Consider the following 21,464-nt stretch of genomic DNA (forward strand, 5'->3'; position numbering starts at 1 on the left):
CTTTCGACTTTTTTTTTTCAGCCTCAGTCAGCCAGATCCTAACTTTCTTAGCTTTATAAGAAAAAATTTAAGACTCTGCTCTATGTTGAATGGAAGGCTGAGATGAGTATATTTATGTTATTTATGTGTCTGCATTTTTTTTATGCTTCCACCTGTGTTAGGGTGCAAACAGAGTGAATTAATTGTAAAAAAACTGAAGAAAAAATATTTTTTAAAAAGTTAGTGTTGAGTGGTGATAGGAGTTTTAGGGGTCATTCACAGAAATTTTTTCATTTCCATAAGAAAGCCATCTCTACTGAGGCATAGGGAGAGGCATTAATTCCAAAACAGACAAAACTTCAACCACCACACTCCATGCCCACCTCCAGTCTTCTGTGTAAATTTCTTTTTCAAAGTTAGAAGAGTACAGATAAGTCTGGTAAATAGTTTGTCTGCATTGATTTACCCTGTTGCTTATGCAGTAAAACATCAGAGCTCTTTTGATTAATTATTTAACAGTACAAAGGGTGGAATAACTGTCATTTCTTATTTAAAAAAAATCTTGTTACAATTGAGGTGCTTTTCATACTTACATGAAAAGTCATGGACAACATTCTAGCTGAAAATCCAGCATTTTCAAATTTGCTACTAAATTTAAAATATTTTGACAGTCATATTTTTAATTTTGGCATTCATATTTCAACTTTCAGACCTGTTCTGAAAATGAAAGAACATACATAATTTTGAAATCTCTTCTATAGAAATTCATTCTACTAGTAAAAGGATCAACTTTTTAATTATATGAAAAGTGACATTCACATAGCAGAGAAAAATCAATTTTTTTAACACTTCTGTATGATAAAGGTCTGGTTGCAGGCCAGCTTTAGTTAATATTTATTTTAATGTAAGACATTTTGAATTAGCTGCTGCTGCATCTGTGGGTTCTAGTTTAAAATTTGGTTTTGAACTGTTTGAAAGTTGGTTTAATCCAAGTTTCATGTTGAAAATTTTTATGAGACATCCCAGTCAATCAGTTTTTGTGGAACTTCCATTTAGAATGGAATGCACATGTGTTAAAAAGGGTAAAAGTTACTCAGTTGTTACTTTCCTCTGGAATTTGGAAGTGCATTCTCATGGCCCTACTTTTCAATACCTGGAACTAAAAGTGAACCTGAACCAAGCAGATCTAATGGACAAGACGTAGATCAGCTCCTTCAAAAGCAAAATAATTCACTTTTTATCTCAGAATATTTATGGGTTTTTTTAATGTCTGGGGGTGTTTGTTTGTTTGTTTGTTTTGGGAGGAGTTAGTGGGCTTGCTTGGTTTTTGTTTGGCTGGTTTTTTGTGGGTCTTGAGGGGTTTTTTTCACTTCTGACAGCAGGCAGAGATTTGTTTATATCTTTTTTTAACATTGGGGAACAGAAAAATATTTTCCCACCTAGCCCAACGCCTAAACAAACAAAAACAACAACCAGGTAAATAGTGAACTTCCATATTACCACCATTAATTTTCATTTCATAAATAAAATGAGCTGCTTGTGCCTTAGATGAGCCCGTTTATGATCCAAACACTTTTTACAAAGTTGTTTATCAGTCCTGCCATAAGAGCTGTTGTCTCATCCTCTCTGCTGGAAGCCAAGCAGAAGGTGTGATATTTCACTTGTAGGGAAGGGTTTTTGTCTTTCCAGGTGTTGCATCACCAGCCTTTGATTTCTGCTTAAAACCCATAACGTGCCAAAAACCCAAGAAAAACGCAAGTGTGGGGTTTTGTGCCCCGGATTGGGGTGACCCCAAAAGATGGAGAAGTCTCTCCTCCAACCCGTGCCTTCAAAGAAAGACTCAGCAGTCCTCTGTTGTCCGGTCTCAAGGTTGTTTATTGTTGGTTATCTTAAAGATTCTTCTCCTGAGCTGCTGTGGCCCGTTCAGCAGCTCAGACAAAGGCACTCTGCCCTCCCAGGGGCTGCTGCCATCTTTTATATCACACATTACTGTTACATGTTTATACCTTTTCCCCAATGCCTACTGTCTATATTGAATGGTGACTTTCTACTCTAAACCAATCTGTGAGTGCCAACATCACCAAAGACATGGAGGCTGGGAAGGAGAAAGAAAGAGGACAGGGCACACCCAAATCCCTCCATCTTAGAACTCCTGACCCCCATGGACAAAACCTGGACCCCTGCGTACAAGGCTTAAAACCCCCCTGTACAGCACTCAAAAATCCTTCCTTTCACTTCGTGACTACTTCTACTACAATACCTGAACTTGTGTGTGTGGCTTGTAATTCTTCATACAGAGTTGGCAATTTGCTCCACGGGCTAAGATCCAAACCCCACGTGTGTCTTTGGCTGCTGCCAGGGTCTCAGAGCCCCCTGCCAGCGGCTCTGGCCATCCAGGGCACCCAGAGGGATGTCCTGGGTTCCCACACACAAGCAAAGACACCCGTGTTTCTCCCGGCTGTCTTTGCGAGTGTTGCTGTGACACATTAACTTCCCCAGATCTCACATTTCTATCAAGTGCCATTCTGAAACTCATGGTTAAATGCCCCCTTCTTCCTGGACAAGGCTTTCAGCAGAGCATTAATCCCTAAAATCAGCAGAGCCGCTAACGCCTCGTGGGGGGTTTGCAAAGCCAAGGAAATAAATCCGTGCTGGATCAAAGCTGAGTCCCAGGACTGGGTCTGTCCTGCCAGGAGCCCAGGCTTGTTTTGTCTATTTACCAAGCTCTGCAACTGGGGCTCCAGGGTGTCCTTCTGACTAATAGCAGATAATCTTTCCTGTGTCCTGCAGAATGAAGATTAATAGACCTTCTAATTGCATTCAAGAAAGTATATTATGAGATTATTACCTTGAAGTGACAAGACATTCAGACTAAAAGGGAAGAGAAATCTGATTTCTTCTGTAAACCTGGAATACTTCTCTGGCTAAAAGAGCCAAGGATGTTTTCTACAATACAGTGTACCAGTGTACCCTTTTTTTTTTTTTTTTTTTTTTTTGCTGGTTATTGAGAGTGTATCACTGGGGGGAAAAAAAAAAAAGCTTGCCCTAACATTTCAGAGGATAGCACACACACACAAAATTTAAAAACTAAGACTAAAGCCCCAAACAAACCAAACAAAAAAAAAAAAAAAAAAGGAAAAAACAGCTTGCTGTTTTCTTCAAAATCTAGTATCACAGTTTTGACATTTTTAGTGTATAGCTACAGCAGCATAGCTGTATGGAACAGGTTATGCATAATAATCCCTGCTGGCAGATGGGCAAACTCATTCTTAGAAACAATGGCTGAGTGATGCTGTCTTGGCCACGTTTCCTATGAAAATAAGAATTATGCAGTCAGAGCTTTTAAACACAAGGAGAAACTTTCAGGCTTAACCCCACTTATCTTCTAGGCAGACTTAGCTTTGCTTACAGGCAGGTTTTTGTTAGTGTTTCAACAGTTCAGTGGCTATATTAATTATTAGTCACTTTACAGTATCTGATGTGCAAGCTTATCTTCACTCTGCTCATCGATCTGTAGCCCAGATACTCATACATTATTGAGACATTTTTATGTGCTCCAGAAAATATTTGCGACATTATTAATTACCCGAGGTGAAAAAAAGAAAAAAGCAACCAGGTAAATAATGAACTTCCATATTACCACCATTAATTTTCATTTTAAAAACAAAAGGAGCTGCTTGTGTGTAGATTATGATCCCAACACTTTGTAAAAATTTTCAGCAGTCCTGCCATAAGAGCTGTTGTCTCATCCTCTCTGCTGGAAGCCAAGCAGAAGTCGTGATATTTCATTTGTAGGGAAGAGTTTTTGTCTTCACAGGCGTTGCATCACCAGCCTTTGATTTCTTCTTAAAACCCATAATGCACCAAAAACCCAAGAAAAACACAAGCAAAGACAGCCATATTTCTCCTGGCTGCCTTTGCAAGTATGGCTATGATATGTAAACTTCCCTAAAGCTCACATTTCTATCGAGTGCCATTCTGCAATTCATGGTTAAATACATTAATTTCCTTCTTCCTCTGCTTATATTTCAAATTTTCTTGTCTGTATTTTGCTGCTGTTTAACCCACTCCAGCACATGATATTCCCAGTAATGCTCTTTAACAGAAAACTAAGGAATCCCCACTGGGGCAGTGTACTGGCGTGCAGGAATTCTTACTGATGCATTTCCTTACCAACTTGAGATTGATTTTAGTAAAATAAAAACAGGCAACAGAACTCCTGTCTTACTCTTCTCTATATCTGAGGAGAGTGGAACAATCTTATCATCTCAACATGATTTGTTCTTTATTTAAAAGTGAAACATAAGACAAGCAGAAATGCAAATAGTCAATATTTAAATTTTTTTAACATGTGCAATTTTTCTTCTCTGTGCTATATTTTCACCCCTAGTCATAGCCCACAAATTTGATCAAAAGTTCTCACAATCATTATTGTAAGTTCAGCAAGAACTACTTCAGATTACGTCTCCCAGAAATAAAGCTACTTCTTATTGTCATACAGGGTGACGAAATTTTTTCCAATTTTTGCCTCCTTGGCTATTGTATAAAGAACTGAACGTAGATTAAATTTATTTTCTCATTTCCTTGTCTATTTCTGTCCATAAATAGGTGCTAGGACTGCTGGCAGCAGTGTTCAGCTGAGGAGCTTCACAGAAAAGCAGCGTAACACACAGTCAGTGCGCTGTGTCGTGACCACATTCATATTTTTATTCTCTCTGCTTTATTTTAATGGCTAATTTCTGTTCTGCCCTTGGCTTTCCCACAAGAATTCCAAGTGATTGACCTCACACAGGACAGTGCCCCAGATTTTATCAGCTCTTGGAGTGCACTAAAGCAGCTCAAAGGCTTCTCCGAGCTCCACCAGATGTCTAAGCCTGCTTAATCACTGGTAATTTAATGGGCTATTTTTAAATATCCTGGCATCCTCAAGGGCTGATGGGGTCTGAGTGTCCCACAGCAGAGAGACAGACGTTTTATTAGTGGTTTCTTGACTGTTGGTAACTAATTCAGCCAACTGTGTCATCTCTTTAAAAACCCTCTAATCATGATTACAGTGAGAATATCCCGTGCACAGATGTGAAATACCCAGTGGTAGGAGAAAAGGTTATGGATTTAATCATCACTGATGCTATCATCTCAAAACTCTACATTTTCTTTTACTTCAGACCTTAAAATACCTGGTGCTGACATTTCCCTCGCAAGTGCTCCCTGATAAGTTGTGAGAGTTATGCAGATCTGAGGAATTCATTCTGGTTTGCAGGATCAGGAGGAAAACAGCATTGCCTCGTGTGTGCTGTGGGCAGGATTTACCAAGGTGCTGATAAAACCACAGCACATCATCTGCCTTAAAGGACCCAACATTTTCTTCTTCTTCTTTTTTTTCTTCCTTTTTTCCTTCCTTTTTTTTCTTTCTTTTTTTTTCTTTCTTTTTTCTTTCTTTTTTTTTTTTAATATTTAGTTTTTGAAATACCAATGAAATGAGATTACTCATGGCTTAATAACTCGTAGTTATGAACAGCTAGTCTGCAATAGATACTGCTCTGAAAATGTCCAAATAGTTGATCCTATACACCTGTTTTATCTGAATTTTTACTGAAATGCTGAAAAAAATATTACAGTAATTTGGCTGGGTTTTTTCCCCCTTTTTCCAGTAATAGCTGTTTAACAAGGATTATTAAGTATGTAAATAAGGAAGGATTCACACAATCTGTACTTTTTAAGAAGTAGTGGCTACTTAAGAAGTTGCTGGTGGAAACAAAGTAAGTTTTCAGCCTAGTTGTGGGTCTCACCCCAAAATTTTCAACATAATGGCCTGAGAGGTATTTTTGATAGCTCATGGAGATTACAAAGAACAGGCTTCACTCTCCAGTTTATCACTTTTAAATTGTACTGGAGACAGCTGATGGCACATGGACTTCTTCCTAACCCGTTTCTTCAGTGCAGTTACTGCAGCCATAAAGTCGTTCAGAGGGAAAAGCAATTAAGAGCAATAAGAAAATAAGACCAGTATTTATTATCTTAGCCTAGAGGACTACAGGCATTACAAACATAGTGACACAGTGTTAAAACCATGTGGAAGGTCTAAGCTTAAGTGAAAAAGATTCCAGCAAAAAAAAAAAAAAAAAATCCACATTTTTAAAGAAGAAAAAGAGTGACTCTCCTGTCTTTTTATTTGAAAGTAACCCATCTACATCTAGGTTTAAGAAGAAGTTTAATTTTAAACATATGACAGCTGGTATAACTAATACATACCCAATTAAATGAAAAAATTTCTAATTTTATTTTATTTTATTTTGTTTTACCTAGGAAGCATGAAAAGCCCGTGTAGTGGAATATTGATCAAAATGCTAAAAAATGCTGCTTTTTATTAAGTTATTATGGTTTCTTCTAGAATTATTTTATTTATTTATTTATTAGAGCAATTAATTTTCTGTCAGAACTTACTTTATTTTTTTCAGGCTATGTGATTAGCTATTTACCCAAATAATATATATTTAAGAGATTACACAATAAAAACTCTCTGGTATGGAAGATGCTGTGATGAAAATTAGATTTCCCTACAAAGAGCATCTAGTTGCTCATTTGGTTTTTTCCCCATAACAGCCTTTAGATCCAATTGGTCATGATGGATTATAGTTTGGGCTTGGTTTGGGGTTTGGGTATTTTGTGGGTTTAATATTTGGGCTTTAGGAAAAAAAAGCCTGAAATGCTGAGTTTCAGTTTACAAAACAGAGCTGCTGGTGAAATGTTGATAGAAACATACAGATGTTGCACATCTGCAGCAATCATACTGTACCAGCACTAATTTTCTTTACATCCAGATTTTGGGCATGGAGGAGAGAGCAAAGCACCTTTATCTGATGCAATAAGATGAGGAGAGCTGCATTTCTGCCTTTTTGATGTGAATTTTCTTAGGGAAGAGGTAACAGCTCTGACTTTGCCAGTTTACCCTGGAAAAATTAAGACACTCATGAGGTCTGCAATGAAGAGTAAATAACCTGCTTAGGACAGGTTATTTACTCTTTATTTATTTACTTGGAAAGAACATTGGTGGGGTTTGGTGTCCAACCATGAGTTCCAACCATTATCTTAAGCATCCAAAAATAATCTGAGGCCTCATTGTGATACTGGGATATTTAATAGGCAGGTCTGCACTTTGGTGAATTACCAGCTGGAGAAAACTGTGGACTTCTTCTTTCAGTCTCCTAAGGGTAAGAAATGTCCCCACCTTGGCAGTGCCTCTCTCCAGTTGTCATATTCTTTGGATCCAGGTTTCTTTATTTCTGACCCCAGTGATTCTGTATTTGCCAAATGCATTGAGATTGCCCAGCATTCATCAGTATTATCTGATGAGTGATTAAAACAAACAAACAAACAAAAAAGAAACCAACCAAAACCCAAGCAAACAAACAACAACAACAAAAAAACCCATCCCAACACAGTCTACAGGATCACAAAGGCAAATAAAAGAAAATCTGTGAGAAAAAATGGCATGTCTAAAATTACAAGAAAAGCTGAACATAGGATTGGCTCCACTGGGAACAGAACCATAATGTTTGTATAAAGACAGGATTTAACTGAACATTTTAAGTACTCCTGAAATGATGAACAGCTGAAAGTCACAGTGAGGCATTTCACCATCATCTTCACTGTGAAGCAGAGCCTGGCACTCCCTGCATCCAAGGAGGTTCTTTCTCCTCCTCTGACGCTGCCAGGTTGATGAGGAGTGTGTTATTCTTACAGACATCTTCACTTTTCACACACTGGTTCACATGATGGGCTATCCTCACAAACAATGGGTTCCCATCAGATTAAATCAAGCCAAAAGGTGTGCTGGAAAAAGTGGCCCAGGGTATCTGGAAGTGGAAGCCCTGCAGCACAGCTGTGCAGACACCCTGCTCTGTGGTGTCAGTGTTGCAGGTCTGCTCCCCTGTGGTGTCTGCCAGTGTGAATGCTGAATAAATGTGCCTCTTTCCCAGTCTCTGGGGTTTTGGGCAGTATGGTTGGCTTTTTGCCACATGTTGGAGAACCAGAGAATGGCTGAGGTTGCAGTGAATCTCTGGTGATCATCCCATGAAGTGCGCACCAACACCCCAAGCTCGTGCTGCGCATCCATGCAAGTGCTTCCTTCGAAACGCTCCACGCTCAGGTGCATTCATCTTTGTGCTCTCCTTAAATTAATTCTCCTCCAAACCACCCTGAATTTGTCTGTAACATCTGAAACAAGGTGGGAAAAGGGAATAGTTACAGCCCAAGAGGCTTCTTTCAGACGCAAGATGCTAAACTGCCTTTTGATCAGCTGCTTGTAGAAATGTACATTAACTGTAGACCATGGTTCTTCTTGTAACCAGCTAATGATCCTCTCAGTTGCAGACTAATTGCCTCTACCTCCTTCTAAATTCTGCTGCACTGAAAAAGCCAGAGTCACATTCTAATCCTGTTAATCACATTCAGCTTTGAAGGGTACACACTGGTTGTGTCTTAATTCAACTTCTCTCCCTGGTAATTTGTTTGATTGCCTGTTACTTGCAAGCTGCACTAACTGAATAAAAGTGTTCTGTGTCCTGATGGGAAGTTATGACTTTCATTTAAGCTATTTTAGTGCAGATGTTTTACCTAGAAGGTGGTGTAAATTCTCCTCAACTTTCTGCTCTAAAGTAGTTTCAATACAAAAAATGGAAAGCAAGGTAGAAGGTAATGAGGCTACAAAGTAAAAGCTGTATTTCTTTAATTTAAATAATGATCTTTATTGCCTGAAGACTTCTCATCTGCTTATGAATGAATAAGTAAATAAGATGCTGAAATATGAGATGGAAATGCTGGTGCTATATCCTGTATTCCTCTCCTTCATCTCCAGCAATATGTGTTGTCTGTATTGTCAAGACCTAAGAAGAGAGTATTTATTCATTATTTCCTTTTTCACTTTTTTTTTCAAAAAAAAAAAAAAAAAAAGCCCACACTACACAGACCTATGTAAGTCTTATTGAAAAAAAAAAAAAAAAAAAACCTGAGCAAAGCCAAATTACCTTCCAGCTTCCCACATCATTTTCTGAACTGGAGTGCAAGGCCACTGGATATGTCCTATAAGCGCAAAACAATCATTACCAGGACATTTTTATTAACACTGGATGTATGTGATAATAAAGATTTATTGTGATTCTACCTTTGGAATCCCCTGAATCTTAATGAGAAATTTTTTTTCTCCCTGTTCTGAATTTCAATGAGGAGTACTCTGAGTGTCATGGCCATGTTAAATATTTGTGAAGTCCTCTCAGCTCACTTTTAACATTTTAAAAATAAACAGCTGGTTTTGTGGAGGCATTTTTTTCAAGCTAACAGAGAGACATTGACTTTTAGTATAAGAAGCATTCTCTGCTAAAAAGAGGTTATACTTGTAAAATGCTAATGTCAAAATTATTTATAAAGAGAATCTAAAGTTGACTCTGAAATGTTTAGTTCAAAAGCTGCCTGAAAGTGTGGACCAATTAGTGATTCCTTACCAGATCAGTCTGTTTAGAAAAACAGACTATTCATTTAGACTCCAAAATATTTGGAAGCAAGGTCTGGAGACCTGGTGTTTATTAATTCATGAAAGACTTACACTAATTAGCAGTGCTCATTTCCCAGGGGCCCACTTAGGCTGTGGAACCCAGCTCCCCTGCGCTCCTTACAGAAGAGAAAAGTCCCTTCAAGCCATCCATGAAAACTTCCAAAGCAGGCTCCTGCTCTGATTCAGTCCCTCTCTCCCCCCACCGAACAAAGGCAACACAGTTTTGCCTGCCAGGGACACTTCCTTCATATCCTGGGGTCCCTCAACGTTGCCACTGGCAATAGATGACGGCAATAAATTAGTTCACTCTGGTAAAACCAAAATTCTTTGAGCCATCTACTGACCCTGACAATTTCCCTTACTGTTTTGGTATCTCAGTATTGAACATTTTAAGTAATTCCTTTCCTTAAAAGGATTTACCACTTGTTATTTGCTACTATTTGCTCCAATGTTGGGATCTCCAGGCTTCCTTTCTTTGCTTGCTCTAAACAGTGAATTTTTCCTCTTCTATTCTAATAAATGTACTCTTCAGTTGTTTTCTTCTTTCTGTTGTCATAGAATCCCAAGATGGTCTGAAGGGTTGGGAGGGACCTTAAATCCCATCCAGTGCCACCCCTGCCACGACAGGGACACCTCTCACCACCCCAGGGTGTTCCAATCCCTGTCCAGCCTGGCCTGGGACACAAATCCAAACCCCAATTTCCATCTTTCAAAGGCACTGTCCAGGACCAGCTGACTTCCCAAGATCATTTGTTTCTGTTTCTACTCTCATTATTAATTTCTTGTGCTCCACAGCACATCTGTTCTTCTCCCCAGCCCCACATTCCATCCTACATGAGTTTGCTCAGGCGTCCTCAGCTTCCTAAAAACCCAGCACGGGATCTTCAGCATTTGATCCGCCAGAGATTCTTTATTTCTTCACTTTCTAATTTCTTTTTTTTTTTTTCTGTAAAAACATGTCAATCAATCTGCTTGTGGAGTTCAGCACTCCTCTCACTTTACTGTAATATTTTTACTCTGAGGGTCTCTTGCCTGATTTAAGGGACAATTTTAAAAATGCCGACTGCTTCACAGCCATTTATTGTTTGAAATAAATCCACCTTTTCTTTTATTTCTTTTTTACTGGCTCGCCACATTGCTGGAGGACACAAAATGAAACTTCAGTTATACTCTCAAATTTCAAGAAAATATCAGTTTTGATAGGGAGTTCAACTTCTTCATTCTGCCTCTGAAATTACATTATTAGGTCAATTTACTTTTGCTATTGCAATCTCTTTCTTGATCATTTTAATCCAAGGCATCTGGCCCAAATCTGTTACATTCAGTGCTGGGTTCTGGTTCACAAAGAACTGATCACACCCATGCTGACTCACGTGGAAACCACTTGAAAGCTCACATTTTATTAGGCTTTAAGGCTCCCGCCTGGCATTTTTAAAAATCATTTTGATAAGATTATAAAATAAAAAACTCAAAAAAAATTTCAAGAAATGAGAAACTGTGAGCTTTTCAGGTAGAAAAAGAAAGAAAGACATAAAATGAGAAGGAATTTCAGGAGGAAAAGAAGCATGATAGCAAATGTTTTAAGAGCCCTTCTAAAGCATGGGCTCATGAACTGAGAAGGAAATGGAAAGGCACTTGGGGAATCAGCCATATATTCTGAATATTAGCAGCACATGGGAATATTTTTTAGCTGCAGGTCATTCCCATTGTAAATTAAATAGGTTTTTTAGGGGCCATGTATGACACTCAGCACAATGGAGAAGGGTGTGAGACTATTCCATGTTGTGCCATTCGGTGGTATCAAAAATAAATTTAAAAATAAATAAATGAAGATGGGGAAAAAAAGGAAAATTAGAGCTTGGAGAAGTAAATTATTATCCATGGTGCCACTACACAGTGGGAGGACCAAAGGTGCACCATTTTGCTTTGGTGTGTTGCAAAACCATACTGGAAACAGAAAGTGTTCTAATTATGTTCTCCTCTGTTTATTCATTTGTTTATTTATTTATTTATTTATTTATTGGGCGGGGGGGGGGGGGTTGATGGGCTTTTTGAAGTTGTTTTGTTTTGTTTTGTTTGCTTGTTGGGGTTTCTTTTTTTGTGTTGGGTTTTTGGGGGCTTATGGGGGGCGGGTTTTGTGGGTTGGTTATTTTTTTGTTTTTGTTGGTTGGTTGGTTGTGTTTTTGGTTTTTTTTTTAATTTTGAACTGTTCTGTTCAGATTGACCTGCTCATCCCCACGAAGATCACTGGGATAATCACCCAAGGAGCTAAAGATTTTGGCCACGTCCAGTTCGTGGGGTCCTACAAGCTCGCTTACAGCAACGATGGGGAGCACTGGAAAATATACCAGGATGAAAAGCAGAAGAAGGACAAGGTAAAGCAAAGAGATAAACTGGTATTTTGGTTGTGCTGACACCACTGACGGGAGTCTGTAGATTATTTCATTGGGTTCCATATGCAGGGGATGGCACAGGGTGGAGTTAGGGTGAATAAAAGAGTCACAAAACACAGTGACATTCACACCGACCAGTGCCATGCACCTGATTTAATGCTGTTAAATACATAAAACTTTACAGTTCTCCATTAATCACAGCTATTTCTTCATTTAGCCCTAGAGCAGAAGGTGTATAAATAGCAGTGTATTTGTATACTCAAAAAAAAAAGTGTTTCAGCGCATTTTTTGGTGAGTATGGACTATTTTCAGTGATTTCCTGTGAAGTACATCCTTGTTATCCAGCCATTTTGGACAGTGTTTTTTGTGGTTTTTTTTCTGTCAATTAATGGCTAGGGTTTCAAATACCCACTGAAAATATTACTTTTATTATGCTATAAAATAAATAAGAAACATAAAAAAAGTTTCACGACTTCCTCTGCAAATGTTTAATGAGAGGCGTAGGGAAAGTATAGGTTTGCTGATTGATTTACCTAGGAGCATTTAACTTTTCTCTTGTTATTCATTATACCTTTCCTTTAAACTGTATAACACTTTTGTACCGCAAATACCTGAATTTCATAATCATCTGTTAAGAAAAATATTACAGCATATGCATCGCTTAGGGAAATGTTAACCAAGATGACAAAATGTGAATTATTTATTAATTGCCTTAGTAGGGTTATGCCTGATTGAAAAAAAAAAGATGGATTTATTGAAATACCAGATGGCTGATGCGCCTGATAACACCTCAAATCTGGGTATTCAGGGTGGTAAGTGTTCAGGCTTCCACTTACATTTCTTAGCATAACTAAAAATTCTTCAGGAAAGAAACTGACATATTCTTCACGTAGGTCAATTAAACTAATTTTCTTTCAAACAGTGAGAAAACTTTTGATACGCATCAAAATGTGCTGTGTGAGTACAGGGAGACCTAGTGAAGAGGGGTGAGGCAACTGCATCTGCCACACTGCACACATTTTAACTGATTGATTAAATGCCATTGATTAGGGGAATGTGTTATTACTGGATTCAGTATTTATGTATAATATATGTCCTAAATTAGAGCATTGAGTATTTGCATGGCTGTGCTTCCGTGTCTGCATTGTCAGGCCCTGCTATCCAGACGTGACACTGTGAATTCCTGAAACCCAAATGTCACCTCACTGCAGCTTTTACCAAAATTGAGACTTTTTTCCCCTTGGATAGGAAAAACCAAATCAGTTGCTTTAGCCACCCAGCTCAGAAGGTTCTGCACCAATGATTTTTATTTTTGGATTGTGGATGTGTTTGGTATAGCTGGTTGTCAGATAAAAATTGGAAGCAAGCAGCTCACCTTAGGCAGGCACACCACAAATACATTCAATTTAAGTGACAGGTAGTGGCTTCACTACTATGTACACACCCCATTTTAAATCCCTGGCATTTAAAAAGAGAGGGGAAAGAGGAAGAAATGTCCTCTCTAAGCCAAACTTGTGCCTACATTCATTTTATTGCAAAGGAGAGCATGGGTTGGAGTCCCTTGTGATAACACAGTCACAGCAAATCTGAAAGAAAGTGCACTCTGACCTAAAGTACTGTTCCAGTCTACATTTGTTTGTACCATTGGCCAAAGCAATTAAATTGTTTTCGCCTTCTTCAGCAGATGGGCTGTTAATTGCTACACACATATTCCATTAGGAACAATGGGAAACTCTTGATCATTGTCTCATCTAAACATATCACACCCTGTATTAATTAGCATCCCTGAGAATGAAATTTATGCGTATTATTATGATTCTTTAACAAGTCAGGATCATTTAAAAGATCAACACAACAAGATCAAATGCGCTTCACTGGAAATTAGAAGTTAGGATTTTTGAATCAAATTTGTACAAAATAAATAAGTTCACTTGATTTGAGTCTCGATCTTAGCCTTTGATACACAAATATCGAACTGAAATATCTGGTTTTGGGATGTTATTTATCTATATCAAAAACATCTAGGAAAGTTAAAAGTTCGATGACGGAGTCTGACTTTCTAGAAGTCCCTGAACTTGGAAAAACTTTATAGGAAGTGGGACTGCAAAGGGTCTCAAGACAGATCTTAGGCAGGCACCTTTTGACCTCCAAAGGCACTGTGGTCCCCTCCTCCTACACCCTCAGCAGAAAATGGGATTCAAGAACCCCCAAGCCCCTTCCTGTCACCTTGGAGTAGGTGCAGACAGGCAAATTTCAGAGCTAAGGCCTAATTCATTCACCTGTCCTTCACCTCAGACAAGGCTGCACCATCCTCACTCAGATTATTATTTAATATGTTCCAAGAGACAGATTGTGATGAAAATACTATAAACAGTCAGCTCCAGTGTTTAAATATCCTCTAAAGAGGAGATGTGGCTTATCCCCCTTGATGCCATACACCCACTCTGTCCTCAAAGGACACAAAAAACTGGTTTTTATCTTAATTTTTTCCTTTTCTTTTGGTTGGAGTACTTCAAGTATTTCTTCTCTGTTTCCACAATCCATTTCCTGACTGGCAATGCATAAATTTCTTCAGCCAGAGGAATGGAGTGTCACCCAGTGAACCCTTTTTGACACCAAACCCCTCCTCACCACTCCAGCTGGGTGGATGCAGAGCTCCCACGGGATTTGGAGAGAAACCCTGGTCTGTGTGCACTGGGACAGAAATGTAAATAAAAATAAAACCACAAGGAGAGAAAGCATTGCTGTACCTCACCCATGAGGAGCAGGAAAGGAACAGCACCACTGGTCCTGTCTGACATTACCACTTCTGAACAGGATTCACTATAATTTCTTCATCTTAAGGTGAGATTTTCTCCCAAACGAAAGGAAACTGGAAAAAAAAAAAAAAGAAAAAGAAAAAAAAAAGAAAAAAAAGAAAAAAAAAAAAAAAAGAAACCAAACAAGTTTTCACAGCAAAGTGAAAATTCTGTGAAATGTTACATCTGTTTTCAGGAGATACAGAAAGGAGATAAAAAGTAGATATCAACAACTATCAACAGCAGCAAGCATAAATACTCATATTTTACTTTTATTACTCCTATTTATTAACTGAACACCTTGATTTATTCTATGAAGGACAGAACACATAGATTTTTTTATTTCTCTTGCAGGTGATTTAGTCACCCTGTCCTCACCCTGCCTTGTTTAACCATCAAAAAAGTTTTGGGGGAAAGGTGGTTCCAAAACATTTCAGGGAAAGGAAGACAGGATGAAAGGAAAAAATTAAATTTTAAAGTCACAGACAAAAAATTATATTTTGATAATATTAAATATTATATTAATATATAATATTAAATTTTGATAATATTGAGATATTACAGGCTGGTGATAATGATTTGTGGGTGAGTATTTTGACTTTATAATGAAATTGTGACATTGTAATTTAGGCAAGAGCTGAGAACTTAAACCCATCTGGTGCTTAGCATCTCACTGCTGATCTGTTTACAGGATGGGTCCTAACAGATCAGCAAATCTCACTGAGTTTCTGGGGCTGTTCACTTATGATCCCTCATCATTTTTTGAAGTTCATTAACAAAGGGGAAAATTACTGGTCTCTTGTATCATATTGTATACAATATTTTATATTTATTTATGTATTTTTATAAATAGATAAGATATCATCTCTTGCATACTGTGTGCAGCCTGTAAATATTGTCAATCCTTAACAAAATAGTGGTTTTGAGGAGAAAAAACAGGGTGTTCAGTTTTTGCACTATTTCACATGGAAAAGCTGTTCCAAGAACAGTGTCTCCTGCAGCTCCTGCTTGGCTTCTGCTATTTGAATGGCCAGTCATTTCATTTCACATCCGTGCTCAATTCCTGTGAGTGCAGACAAAAAGTTATAGGGAGAAAAAAGAGAAAATAAAAAATAATACAAAAAAAAAAAGCAAATGGAGCCCTTCTAATTCATTTTAAATAGTTTGAATGAGTTGCCTGGAAAAAAATATGAAAACTTTGCCTGCTGCCATCAAGAAAAAAAATTAATTACATTGCAGGCTGTCATGTAGGAAGAAAATATATTTTAGAAAGAGGACCAGAGCTAATAGCTATCTTGTTTTTCTCAACTAGAGGTCAGTAGCTCACTGTACCTCCAGAGCTGAGGACATCCAAACCAAATCTGACCTTTTTCTTTTTCCCCCCACTGCCCCTTTTTTTTTTTTTAATCACATTCCACATGTGATTTATAAATTGCACAGCCTGCTGTAGGTAACTCAAGGCCAGCTGCAGTGTCAAATGGCATTTCAGGGGCTGTTTTCTTACAGGAAGATGAGAACATTTGAAAGTAGCCTAAAGGAGCCTGGCAGTCTGCAGCACTGCCAGTCACCATCAGCAGTGCAATTAACTGCAGGTAGACAATATCCAGTATGCAAATGGCCACTGGGTTTGTACACAAAATGATGAACTAGTCACAGTTTATACATTTCTGAATTTACAGTCCATTGCCAGGGTGAGAGGAGACAGGAACCTACTTATGAAAGAAAAGTTAGATCGTGTCAGGTTAAAAATCTTTCTGCTAGATTTGCTAATGCTTTTTTTTCCTGATGATGTTTAATTATTGCACTATCTGGTTTACATTGATAGGTTCAATTCCTACATAAAACCCACACACTTGGCACAGGTATTGAATTTTTTTGAGTCATATTACTTAAATTATCACTATTTGATAGCATTATCTACAATAATAGTTGTAATTTTTAATCTAAGTGACTTTTTTATCTGCACTGGCTTAAATGATGAGTGACTTCCACTACTTTGAGCTGAATTATCATGATTTCTGTCAGGTGATGATCTAGCTATGCTCATTTCACGTGTGCCCTCAGCACACACCTCTCTCCCTCACACCGCACCAAAATGCTCATTTAACAACCTACCTTGAATTTCTGTAACCATCTCTGGAGGCAGGCTGATCTTCAAAATATTTCTCTTTTTGGCTTTGAACCTCCTATGAGCCATGTACAGTGGACTAAATGCCCATTTTTGTAGCATCAACATGGAGATCCCATGGGAAAGACAGAATGAGAATGTTTGAGTATGTTTGATAAGTTTTAAAGTTTTCTCTCCCCCCATCTGTTCTGAACATGGAGAAATTATAAAGGCTGTATAAAGATATTCATGGATATGATATATGAGCACTTTATGTATAGTAACTGAGAGAAAAAATGACTTTTTCTCCTCTTATTCCCTCCACAAATGTGCCCACAAACACATCCATGTGCCACCTTTATTTTTCTGAATATCGAGATGTTCTGCACTGAAGAAAACTCCAAACAGGAGCCATGACTGGATATTCTTTATAAAATATTCTTCTTCTAATATGAGTAGGATTAACTGCTCTGTGAAATAACATTTTTTAAATATTCTACTAGGTGTGAAAAATGTTTTTAAGGTACAGCAGACAACACTCCTTTCCCCAAGCTGCTAGTCTTCAGGTGTTTCTCCTAAATTATTCTGTCTTACAAGAGTTTTCTCTCTAAAATTCTAATCAACTTACACTGTCATTATCTGGATTTTCTGCTAATGCCATAAAACACTTTGTTTACATTGAAAAATCTCACTGAATGTTTGAAATCAAGACATTCAAATTTCTTGCTGGACACAAGTATAAACAAGAATTGTTTGTATTTCAGACTTTTCAGCAGAGAATAACAGTATCTATTTCCCTGCCTTTCACTTTTTTTCCATAAAGTAACAATGAATAAATTTATCATATTTAAAAGTACAGCAGCAAGAATTTTCTGGCTTTTTTTTTTTTTTTAACAGCAGCTGCAAGAGCCTGAGCTACAGAGGAGTGTGTGGAGGGTCTGTATGTGTAAAACTGCTAGAGCTGCAGAGTAAATATTCCAGCAAGTTACACCTTTTGAGTGTGCAGACTGACAAAAACAGATACAAGCACTGCAAAATCTGAAACCTTCTACAGCAGGGTCGGCAAAAAGCAAGAGCTTTTTGATCCAATTGTACAAAAGAGAAGTCACCTTGTAACGTGGCAGCCACTGGTTTTGGGGAGGGTGAAGCTCTGTCCAAAGGACGGAGCATCCTGTGGATTGGAATCATGCCTTTTATGTTGTTCATGTGTTTGTTATCCTGCAGTTCTTTAGTGCATAACTCTGAACTCCATACTCAGTGTCAGCTGCTGCTGTCCCATTTTGGGCAGACACAACAATTCCTCTCCAGGCCTGGCAGTCAAGGGCACCTCACAGCCCCAGGGCCCAGAAATGTGAACAAAAGTGAGTTGGGGGCAGCAAACTTGGGGTAAATGACTTCATTAGCTGAAGCTGTAATTGTTAGATTAACTCCCAATAAGCAAATGGATCCAACTTATAAAAGTGTGACAACCCATGACCTGTGGTCCATTTTTGGGTGCAGCCCCTCGGGGGCTTTGTCTGCCCAAAACGTACCTGAAGGCCCTTCAATAAACATAACCACTTTCAATTCCCTTAATTTTGTCTGGCCTCTGTTTTTAGGTAGTCCCAAAGAGGCATCAGGAAAAGTAAGGCTGTTATTCCTCTCTAGTGCCCTTTCCCAGCTCTGAATTTTTATTCTTTTTTTCTGTCCGTGTCCTTAATAGCCCCGGCTGTTTTCCCCCCTCACAATTTATCTGATCTTTAGCAGTGGTTAAAGGCTGTGGAAGCTGTGCCATGGTTTAATTATGTGTTGAAAGGGGAACTGTGACCTTTAGATGGCTCTGGATGACTCTGCTGTCATTGCCTGTCCCCTCCTGGCCCTGCTGAGGGGACACTGCAATATTGCCTGATATCGATTTTCCCCACGCCACTTATGGTTTCATAGACACCCACAGCATCTCCTCTCTGGCTGGAGAGACTTCTCTGCTTAAGAACTCCCTAAAAAACCTTCTTCTTGCTGCCTCTTTCTCTGTGTTTGCTGTTTTGGGATGAGGCAGGAGCAGACACTCAGAGCTGAAAGTGAAGGTGTGCACTGACACATCGATAATTTACATTCTGGTCTTTATTTCCTGAGCACAAATAACCCTGGGGTTATTTTGTCACTGGGAATTTTTTTTTTTTCTACATAGAGCATTGTAATTACAGCATCAGCCTCAGAAAACCTAAAGAGTCACGGCAATCTTCAGAGCTACCCTGAAAAAAAACTGCTCAGAAACAAATGTGAGGAGTGGTCATTGAGAGATATCAGCTTCTCAAGGGTTTTAATTGCTTTGGTGGCTTTTTTAGTATTGACTGCTTGGGCATAAAACAACTGGTAGATTAAAAAATTTACTTTTAACCACAGAAATAACTTCTTTTTTTTTTTTTTTTCTACTGATAAGTCATGTTTTGTCCTTTGTCCTCCCTGCTCCTTCCGAATTCTTGGACTCTATTAGTGAATTGTGGCTAAAAGTAAGTGAAGAGTGGGAAAGGACATAGTTTTTCCCATAAGAAATTTACCATTGGGCCACAGAAAAAGAACAGTAAATTTCTGTTAGAATATTATATTTTATGCAGGTCACACTTGTAGATGCTGGCAATGCCTCCCTTACTTTCTGATAAATTTATTTCCCCAAAATCCTTCTTCTGATCTAGCACATATAGTTAATTTCTTGAAACTAGATCTTGAATTTTTAAGAAAGGTGTAATTTTTATTCGCATAAAATAACCTCTGAGACAGATGATTTAGACTTCAAGTGATAATGAAATCATGCATGAGTTAAAAATAAAATTTAATTCTTGTTCTCATGCTGTAAGTAAATGACATAATCCTCCCTCCTTCAGCTGTATTTGTTGCTAGTTTTGCATCCCATAATTTTATTTATCTTTCATATCTGTGTTCAGATATGAACACTGGGGCTGTAGAAAGGTTCCTTTGTCTAGCCTGGCAAAAAATATCAACAGATATTTCACACACATGTGCAAGAAATAAAATGGGGAAAAAAAAAAAACAACAACAACAAAAAAAAACTTTTAAGCTTTCCTAACTGCAGTTTGGGTTTTGGGAGGTGCCACTGTAATTTCAATTATGAACTTAGTTAAGTAATTTTTTGGTACAAATGAAACTGGACTTGAGGTGCAAACCTTGTTAGCCCCAGCTCCTGCTGATTTATGTATCAACACTGTACTTGGGCAGCAAACAATTTTCCCTGTGCTAAATTATTTTGGTTGTTTGGGTTTGGTTTTTTTTTTCCTTAGACTCACAAAACTGATGTTTCTGTGGTCATTTTTCCTGCTACTTTATCCATCTATCAGAACTCCCACATCCTTTCATGCTCCCTCTCTCTGCGATGGCAGACGAGAAGGGGAATTCATCACTTGTAAAAGAGCATCACCTGGGGAGGGGATGGATTTTGTTTGATGTCCTGAAAGGACAGCACTGGGGAGAAGCTTCCAAAATCCAGAGAAGTCCAGCATGGAGACCAAAATCTTTGTGAACACATCACAAAGGAACCAGAGTTGGGGCTGAAATGCTATATCAGTCACTTTGCACTTCAAACTCTGGTATTTTCCCAAGAACTTCTAGGAAACCTGTAATTCTGCATTAATTCAGTCACATAAGCACTTCTCCAGGAGGTCTATATTCTTCTCTGCATGATGCAAACAACAGTCATTCATTTTCAGTCGAGAAGCCATCAGGTTCAGTTTTTATAAATGAGAAGTGAATTGGCTGACATTTTAAGAGAATGAACATTTCCCATAAAAACTGAAAATAACCCAAGGGAATAATCTGATCATTTTGCCAAAAATTGGTGCTGTGGCCTTTGAATTTAAATAGTGGCTGGCAGGGGGAAAATCTGGCACTGATTTATCACAGATAGGAGTTTTATAACTCACTTTTGTGCAGATTAACCAATACAGGTGGAAATAAGATCATACCATGCACTGTACTCAGCTAGGATGTTTTACTTTTATCACAGCCTGATGCTCTTAATCTGCTGACTTTTGGCTGACATGGGAAGATAATATCCTTGATAATCACCAGTTTTACAAGGGTTTATATAGTTGCAGCCCAGCAACTTTCATAAGTGATACAATAAAAATTCTTAACTTTAATTATTAATGTTATTTCCTCAGAAGCAGTAACAGGATCTCCTGGGATTAATTTGAGATGGTACAAATGCCAAGTAAAAAGACATTTAATTTTTTAAATGTTAATGATTTTTGTGTAACTTTCAGAGCATGGCCCTGGCAGAATGGTGGGAGAAGCTTTGAGTAGAAGGCTCTACCTCCACCAGGGCTGAGTGTCAATGAAACACAAGATTTAGCAGAGGCAGCGACTCATGGAATCACAGAATTGGGTTGGATGGGACCTTAAATCCCACCCAGTGCCACCCCCTGCCATGGCAGGGACACCTTTCACTGCCCCAGGCTGCTCCAAGCCCTGTCCAGCCTGGCCTTGGGCACTACCAGGGATCCAGGGGCAGCCCCAGCTGCTCTGGGCATCCTGTGCCAGGGCCTGCCCACCCTCAAAGCAAAGGATTCCTTCATAAAACCTAATCCCAACCTTCTCTTTCTCACTTTAAACCTTAAGTTTAAACAGCATTAAAAGCTAAGTTT

The 21,464-nt window shown here is 38.4% G+C and overlaps 1 protein-coding gene across 2 annotated transcripts in view; it reads left to right on the forward strand.

Annotated features, from left to right (window-relative positions):
- EDIL3 (EGF like repeats and discoidin domains 3) overlaps positions 1-21,464 on the forward strand; it is a 238,638-nt gene that overhangs the window by 212,755 nt on the left and 4,419 nt on the right. For both annotated transcript variants that reach the window (XM_038123269.1, XM_038123268.1), the window contains one exon: positions 11,749-11,904. In XM_038123269.1, the coding sequence (XP_037979197.1) occupies positions 11,749-11,904 (156 nt within the window). The remainder of the gene's footprint in view (positions 1-11,748; positions 11,905-21,464) is intronic.

Source organism: Motacilla alba, chromosome Z, assembly GCF_015832195.1.
Source record: "Motacilla alba alba isolate MOTALB_02 chromosome Z, Motacilla_alba_V1.0_pri, whole genome shotgun sequence".
Taxonomy (NCBI): domain Eukaryota; kingdom Metazoa; phylum Chordata; class Aves; order Passeriformes; family Motacillidae; genus Motacilla; species Motacilla alba.